This window comes from Talpa europaea, assembly GCF_964194135.1.
Source record: "Talpa europaea genome assembly, chromosome: 2".
Lineage (NCBI taxonomy): Eukaryota > Metazoa > Chordata > Mammalia > Eulipotyphla > Talpidae > Talpa > Talpa europaea.
In genome coordinates, this window is record NC_140068.1 from 94,647,770 (window position 1) to 94,656,405 (window position 8,636).

At 41.9% G+C, this 8,636-nt stretch overlaps 1 protein-coding gene across 3 annotated transcripts in view; it reads right to left on the minus strand.

The window, feature by feature from the left end:
* MAPK14 (mitogen-activated protein kinase 14) overlaps nucleotides 1–6,951 on the minus strand; it is a gene marked incomplete at both ends in the record, with an annotated part of 75,487 nt that extends 68,536 nt beyond the window's left edge. For all 3 annotated transcript variants that reach the window (XM_084259597.1, XM_084259596.1, XM_084259598.1), the window contains one exon: nucleotides 6,836–6,951. In XM_084259597.1, coding sequence (XP_084115723.1) covers nucleotides 6,836–6,951 — 116 coding nt within the window. The remainder of the gene's footprint in view (nucleotides 1–6,835) is intronic.
* Between the last annotated feature and the right edge of the window lie 1,685 nt (nucleotides 6,952–8,636).

An 8,636-nucleotide genomic window follows, 5' to 3' on the forward strand; every position in this document is an offset into this window, starting at 1 on the left:
AACAGTAAATCCTGTGGACTTTTATAGTCACGTGTGGAATCTTTTAATCTTTAAGATTTATTCAAGTTAACAGAAGTCCTAGGGGTCTCAGAGCCAAAACATTAGTAGGTAACAATAATCCAACATCCACTCCACTAAAATTATTGTACTAGGGAAAGGTAGAGGAATGCAAAGCAGATACAGGGCCAAATAAAACAGAAAAATAAATGAGGTCTTAAATCTTGAAGAAAGATAAAAGTGACTTTTAAAGTATGATCCAATAGTAAGAAAAAACCTAGAAGTCCAAAGAAGTTAGAAAACATTAAACCTGCCAGCAGCCTAATCTTCTTTTGTCAACAGAAGTCTAGAGCTAATCTCTTTGCTCCCTTCCTTTTGGCAACAGAAACCTGAAAAAGTGAAGTAAGTCCATGTTATTTAAAGACCGGGACTGGAGAATCCAGATTTTTTTAAGACCCACCACAAAGCACTGGGGCTAGTACTCTGACCCTTCTGGAATAAGAGTTGTGAGCTTGGGTTAGGGTTCTGTACTAATTCATGTGATTCCCCCATTCTACCTGAAATTACACTTAATATCTCAAATGGGTATTGGAATGAAAAAAAAAAGAAAAAAAAAAGGTACTACCTTAGAGCAGAGTGATCTGCTAAAAACAGATCGAGTCTCTCCTGTGGTTATAAGCCTCCATGGCTCCGCCCCATCCCCCCCAGAGTAAAAGGCACAGTTCCTATAAAAGCAAATTTAGGCCCTACATAACCCCTGCATATCTGCAGCACCTCCACCCTCTTCTCTTAACTACTATTTGACTTCTGATTCATTCAGCTCTAGCCTTAATGGTCTCCTAGTCATTGCTGGAGAGCCAGGTCTCTGCTTCAGGGCCTTTGCACTAGCTGATCTCAGCCTGGAATGTTCTCTTCTCCCCACCCATACCCAACCAGTGTTCTATTATCACTTCCCTCAATCTTCACTCACTTGCCACTTTATCACTGAGGTGTACTCTTTCCACTCTGCTGAAAAGTGCTGCATAGCAAACTCAGTATTCGCTCTCCTTTCCTTGCTTCATTTTTCCATGTGACATACTGTAAATTTTATTTATTATTTACTTCCATTTCCATTCCCCTCAGAACACAGTTTAAGGACAGAAATTTTTGTCTGTTTTGTTTGTATTTCATCTCCGATACCTACAGAGGGACCCATACATAGTAGGTGCTCAAAGTGTCAGTATAACATACTACACAAAGTCCTGTCCTCAAGGAACTTGGCATGAACTCATGTCCCTCCTCCTTTTGCCACCAAAATCCTATATCCTATAATACTCCAAAGGTCAAAAAATGACACTAAATTCTGTTTTTCCGGGGTCAAAACTTAGGGGGCATCCTAGACTCCTTTCTCTTCCAGACCTCTTTCCTCCATTCCCCCAACATTTATCCTGGGAACCAAGTATATCAGAACCCAGGTCCCAAAGTACAAAATTCAAAGGCCACAGTCTTCTTCCCTAGAGTAAATTCTTAAAAAGATGAAATGCTGGAAGACAGATTGATTTTACAAATCTGTAACACAAATGAACTTAAGTTATGGAAGAACTGTGCAAAGACAAACTACCTCTAATAGATGAAAGCTTTATTTACATCTCAGTTTAACTGAGCTTTGTTTGTTCATTTTGTCCTAAAGGAATATGTGCATGACCTCCAAGTATACAATAACCATGAGATGAAATCTCTAGGTTTCAAGTAATGAGGTTTTTGAGCACTACAGTAGTAATATCTCTTTGGTAGGAGCAAATCACTACCCAATTTCACAGTAAAAAGCAAAAATCCAATTATTTCCAAAGGCCTGGAGAGGCAGTTGTTTCTATTTATACCCCATACTTTATCAAACATGTATGTGTAGTCCCAACTTTACAAAACACACATTGAAACACATATTTCAAACCAACAAGATTTATAAATTCGGGAGTAAACTATTTGCGCTGCCTAATAATTCTTTGGGGGAAAATAAATCTAGGTAATGAGTTCACATTTGGTTTATGAAATCCAAGGAAGACTTTAAAATAAGTTGTCCTTGCCCCTCAGATTAGTTAGGCAATGACATTGGTGGGACTGGATTCCCACAGTCACTGCTCTATTGCCAAGTGATGCAGCAACCCCTTTCTTCACAAAAGAGGGGTAGGGGGAGACAGGGGCACAAAAAAGGTGCCACTATACCTCAGCAGCGTACATACACAGGAAAAGACACTTCTAAAGTATTGAACCCCCAGAACTAAATCCAAAGTTGCACCAAAATATGCTGTTTGTTTATTGAATGAGCCCAAATCCTCATGTATACAACTGGGTTAGTAACACTTGCCTTCACAGAGCCAATCAGGACTGAATGATAATGCTTTGAATGAAAGACTTTTACAAACTGTAAAACCCCATAAAAATGTCAGTTAATACTAAAATGACAATGATCTAACTCAGGGAATGCTCCCACCTTTGAATCCCAAGCCCCAGGGGCTCAGCACCATCTCTACTGTTACCCATGAAAGGAAAAGTTAACACCAGATCTTTTCTGAAGCTGAGAAAGAGAAATCAAAAGAAGAGTACTCCTCAGTATCAAGAAATTAAACTGGTAGAATTAAAAAGCCAAGGATTAGGGATACCCTTATTTTAAAATGAGAGCCAACAGAAACATAGGATTCAATAGATATGCCTCTGTAGCCAATTGGACTGAATTCTTTCTTAAAAGTTTTTATATATCAAGAATACAGTATTTGCCATCGTGTTTAAATATTTCTTATTGGTTGGCATTGATGACATGTACCAAATACCTTGCTTTTGGTTACAAAGAAAAGAAATGGGAAGAAGGATCTGCATGGGCCCATTACTACCACTAGAAATGTAAGGGACATGTCCCTCATTGACCAGGAATCAAGAAAGTCATCTTTTGAATGGATCACGAAGATGTGGTATATATACACAATGGACTACTACTCAGTAATCAAAAATGTAAACTCATGCCATTTGCAGCAACTTGGATGGAGTTGAAAGGGATTATACTCAGTGAAGTCAGAAGGAAAAAGAAAAATATCAGATAGTTTCATTTACAGGAGGAATAGAGGGAAATCGAACAAAGCGTCAAAGAAAAAAAGACAAAACTTGCGGGCAAAATATAGATCTGAGACATACAACTGGGAAGTGAGAGGGAGAGGGATCAAAATAGGGGAGGGAAGAGCGCAAGGGACTATGGGGATGGTTCATGGGTGATGTGGTGGTGGGAGATTTATGGGCACTACACCTAAGGGGAGAAATCTTATACTGTACAAAAATGAACAGTGATATAAGAAAATAAAAAAGTTTCACTAAAAAAAAATCATCTTTGCATACTCAGTGACATATTTTTATTTATTTTTGCCCTGTTTCAATCTAAAAGAGATTTTTTTTCTTTCTTGTTGGCCATTAGTGCCAACAAAAAGTAACTTCATTTATTTGTATTATATTTATTTATACACAATCTTTTTCCACAAAATGTTTAGGAAGTTGAATTTGATTTCTTAGTAAATCCTGCCATCCTCTCACTAAAAGCCTTATGTATTTTTTATGCACTGATATTAAATATAGGCTACACAGCACAATACCGAGAACATAGCAAACCATCCATAAAATATTATTATTATTTTTGCATTAGGCTAGAAGCTCTATGAGGAGTGGAATGTCTTGTTCTATCTTAAGAAACCTAGCCCACTATCTGGTCCACAATTGGTACTGAACAAATATTACTGAATAAGTGAGTGAATATGGTTTAAGGATAATTCTCAATTCTCACCTACTTTGTGGTTACTAGCACCCTACGCCTCTAATTAACAGCAAAGGTCTTGAAAACCCATGCTCCAAGGAAAGACATTTAAGTTCCTGTTTATATATTTCCTTAAACTTACCACAAAGATTTCCCCCATCTGTTTCAAACCTACAAAAATCAATGCTTTGCAACGTGTTCTTGAACAATTTTGCATCATTTCCCCTCAGGGAGGCTGCATAAAGTTCCTTAAAACTGTTAAGACTTAGTTTAGTTCCCTTTATCCCTTAAAAAGGAAAAGGCATATTTGTAAAACCCTATCAATTCTCAAATTTCTAGTCTGATTCCTTGATCTTTGATTCACTTACAGTTGGTTATAAAAGCGGCTGCTACTTGCATTTTTTACTATGTACTTACTGTAAATTAAAATGCAAGGCTTAATGTAAAAAAAAAAATTAAGTTGCACTTCAGAGCAATCAACTTTAGAGACTGGCACATATTTCAGTGATGCTGCATTCCTTCAAACACTTTCAGAGATTCTTTTCTGGATCAGATTTCATTGTGATCCAGTTCTACAAGTCACACAAGAAATTCTGTGTCATTACTTTATACTTACAACTCCTAGTTGACCTAAAGCAGGTCACCAACCTGATTACCTAACCTCTTTCACCAGACTTGAGTTCAAATTCTCTAAGAAATTTGGATTCAATTTGATTTTGTTATTACCTAAAATCATACCTGCCCTCAGTGGATTAAAAACAGTGAAAAATAGCACAGGTTTCAAAACAGATTCTAAAAGTTCCCTAAAAATGTTTTCTGCCATAACTGAAAAGTTGCTAAATTAAAGAACAACTTCAAATAACTATTCTGAATGAGAGCACATGTACCTGTAAATCTAAATTCTGATACTGCCAATCCAAAATCAGTTACATTTGTTCAATTTTCATATAATTTCACACAATGTCAGGTAATTTCAGTTCATCCACCAAGAGATAACACCTTATCTCTACAGGTTATACCTTAAATCCCTTTAGTTGAACTACTACTGAACACAAACATACTCTGCCTTCAAAACTTAACAGTGGTTGTCTCTGAGAAAAGGAATAATGTAACTGGAGAACAAGAAAGAAAAGACTTTCCACTGATCTCCTTTTATACCTTTTGAATTTTATAAAATGTAACTATTATATATTTTTAAAAACTTGTTTAATAAAATTATAGATACTACTGGAGTCCATAAGCCAGAAAAGCATAGCACTAAAGAAATGTGGAGATCGTTTTAGTAGCACTTCATTTAAATCTGAATCTCCTGTTCCAGTGCAGAGCTATAAAAATTAACAGTAGGGAAACCTTGCAAGCAGTTTTTTTCAAGCTCAATCAACTCCCTGTAGTTGGGCTATTCTTTCCAATAAAGTTTAAACATCAGCTGGAAACAAAAATTTGATACCACAAAAGTTAATGTGTTGATTTAATAACGAAAAATGAAGGCAAACTAATGAGCTATTAAAGGAACCCAAGTACATATTTGAAAATTCTCTCTCTCTCTCTCTCTCTCTCTCTCTCTCTCTCACACACACACACACACACACACAAGTGCTGCAAATTCTTTCAAATGTAAATTGCCATACTAAAAAAATGTAGAAAAGAAGTCGAATATGGTGCCATCAGCAAGATAACTCACAGAGCTTGAACTAGAAAATGCAATATGATCTGTTACTGGACACTATTGCACAATCTCAATTACCCAGAAGATTCTACCAAACAGGAAATTCATGATGCGACTTTAAGAAATACAGGAATTATATTTAACCATTAACAAGTTCAAAAGACTGGAATTTGTTCCAAAACAAAAAATAATTACATTGCCCCCTTTTCAAATAATGCATATGCACGAACTAGTTTCTAAGCAGGCGCTCTCAATTTACAGTACATCTAAAACATAGTGTACACAATCTGAGAAGTCAGAGAAGTATCTCAGGTCCTGAAATTTTTTGGTAGCAATTTAACACACAGGGTGATTTTAAACTAAAACGTGTCTCTTCCATCCTTTGTTATTATTCCACATCCTTATGAAAACCTCAGGCTATAAATGTAGATAAGTTCCCTGTTAACTCTCTACGGGGCCTTAAAAACACAGTATTCACAAGAATTATCGCAATGTAAAAATAGTTACAATACCTCCCAGCATTGTTAATAACTTTTTGATCTTGAGGGCGTCCAACGAATCTGAATCTCACTTGCTGCAAGTGAGAAAATTGTTTTGTCAAACAATACTTAAATGAGCAGTGTGGTATGTGACTAATCAGTGAGGAGGCCAGTTTCTCAAGCTGCAGAATTCTCACAGGCACTGCCACCCCCACCCCTGCGAAAAGGAAATACGCTTTGAACAGGGTCGGAAACACACCATTCAAGTTGGCACAGTCCTCACCAAGATAAAGTCAGTATTTTAAGCTCTCTGGTTTGCTGCTAATTCAAGAGCGAATTCAGAATGAACGCTTCTCAAAATGGAATTTCGACGGAGGTTTGCACACACAAAAAAGGCCGGACAGAACGCCCTCCGTGGTCAATTTGGTTCAGATGACTGCAGTCTCCCATTTGGGCTGTGTGCCCTTCTGCTGCTCCCAGCGGCAGCCGGGACTCGTCTGCTGCGAGGGCAGGCTCCTGCGCCCCAGGTAGGCGCAGCTCCGGAGAGGATCCTTCTGCTCGAAGCCAGCAGAGAGCTCCCTAAAGAGCTCCCCCATTCCGTGCCTGGTCCCTGAGCAGCAACCCCCCCCCCCCCCAAGCCCTCTCAAGAAGGGAATGTTCAAGGAGCGAGCCAGGGCCGAATTCCAGCACCACCACCTACCACCCATCGTGGACGCGCGTCCTGCACACGTCTGACGTGGGTGTGCAGGTTGAGGGGTGCAGGGGGTACAGGAGTGCAGGGCAGGGGCCGAAGGGGCAGCAATGCCCTCCCCCGAGAAAAATTCCTGGCGCCTGGTGTACTGCTGAGCCGAGGGGGCAGGCCTGGCTGTCGGGCATGAGCGACCACCCAGCCTACCGCGGCCCAGACCTGGTGACACTCACCACACGGAGCCATAGGCGCCGGAGCCCACCGGGGACAGGTTCTGGTAACGCTCGGGCACCTCCCAGATGGTCTTGTTCAGTTCCTGCCGGTAGAACGTGGGCCTCTCCTGAGACATCTTCCAGCGGCGGCCGCGGAGCGAGGAGGTGGCCCCGCGGGGCTGTGCCTGCGCCCGCACCCGCTCCCCGGCCTCTTCGCCTGCCCAGCCGGGCGGGGACCCCGCGCTGGCTGCGGGCGCAGGTGCGGGTGCCGCGACCCCGCCGACTCCCGCGCGCGCGGCCCCTGTCAGTGCAGCGACTGATCGCGCCTCAGCTACCGGGGCGAGCCCGAGCTAAGGGCTGGGGCGCGCTCCGGGGCTCGAGGCTGCGCCCACCGCGCTCCCCCTGCACCCTCCCCGACCAGGCCGCCTCCGGGCTCTGGGGCCGGACCGTGACTCCGACTGCAGCCCACTAAGGCTCCAGTGGTCGCGGTTCCAGAGCCAGCGAACAGGAGCCTCCCGCCGTAGTCTCGCGAGAACAGCTCCCGGGACTCTCCGTGAGTCGAGATTTTACCCAATATGGAACATGCCCGCGGGAGGGGGCTCCTGAAGGAAGGGGGACGAGAAGAGCAGTTCTCGCGAGAAGAGAGAACAGCTGGCGACCAGAGGCAGGAACTCCCCGGGTCTGATCAGCGCCGAGCGGAGGTGGCGGGGGAAGATGAGCGGGCAGCGCACGTCGCGTGCGCCTCGCAGTGGTCGGCGGGGCAAATGCCTGGCTGCACGGCGAGAAGCGACAGGGACAAATAGGGTGTCAGGAAAAGAGCCAGAAGATCTTTGAACTGCGGGTCGTCACCAGCAGCCGAGCAGCTGCTCAGCGGACCCCCAATTTCCAAAGAATGCTTGCATAAAAAAGGGGAAGGTTCCTGCCAGAAAGTCGTTGCATTCCCATCTGCTCAAAAACATATGGCTTATTCTTCGGAATTCTGTCCCAAAAGCAAATATTAGCCCTGCAGTAAGACTGAGGTTTTCACTCAGACTCTCCTCATAGTTCTCAAATTTTCTGTGCAGGAGCAGCACCCTGGGAATTTAAAAATGCAAGTACCCAGAACCCAAGGAAGGTCTAATAGGATAGGTTCGTGATGAGCGCGCACAAGTGCACACACACTCACACACACACACACAGAGTGCACTTTAAAAATACATCCAAATAGTTTGATCCAGATGCAGAAACTGAATCTTCCTTAGGGAAGCATTATTATTATTATTTTATTTTTTATGTATTTTTACTTATATCTTTTATTTACATCATTGGGTATTCCCGGTAAAGTTTCCACCACCAGATCACCTGTGAACCATCACCATAGTCCCTTGTGCTCTTCTCTCCCCTGTTTTGCTCCCTTTTCCTCCCCATCCTTCACAGAATGTCTCTTAGTTATGATTGCCTGCTAGTTTTGTTTTATTATTATTGTTATTATTGTTGTTGTTTTTTCCTGATCCTTTATTTGGTTCTCCTATATTCCTCCTAAAAGTGAAGCCATTAGATATTTTTCTTTTTCCTTCTGGCTTATTTCACTGAGCATGATCCCTTCAAGCTCTGTCCATGTTGCTGTCAACAGCATTAGTTTATCTTTTTTGATTGCTAAGTAATATTCCATTGTGTATATGTACCACCTCTTCTTGATCCAGTCATCTTTTTGAGCATTTGGGTTGTTTCCATATCTTACCTACTGTGAATAGTGCTGCAATAAACATAGACACTGTTAAAAGAAATAGAAGAAGACACAAAGAAATGGAAAGACATCCCTTGCTCATGGATTGGAAGAATT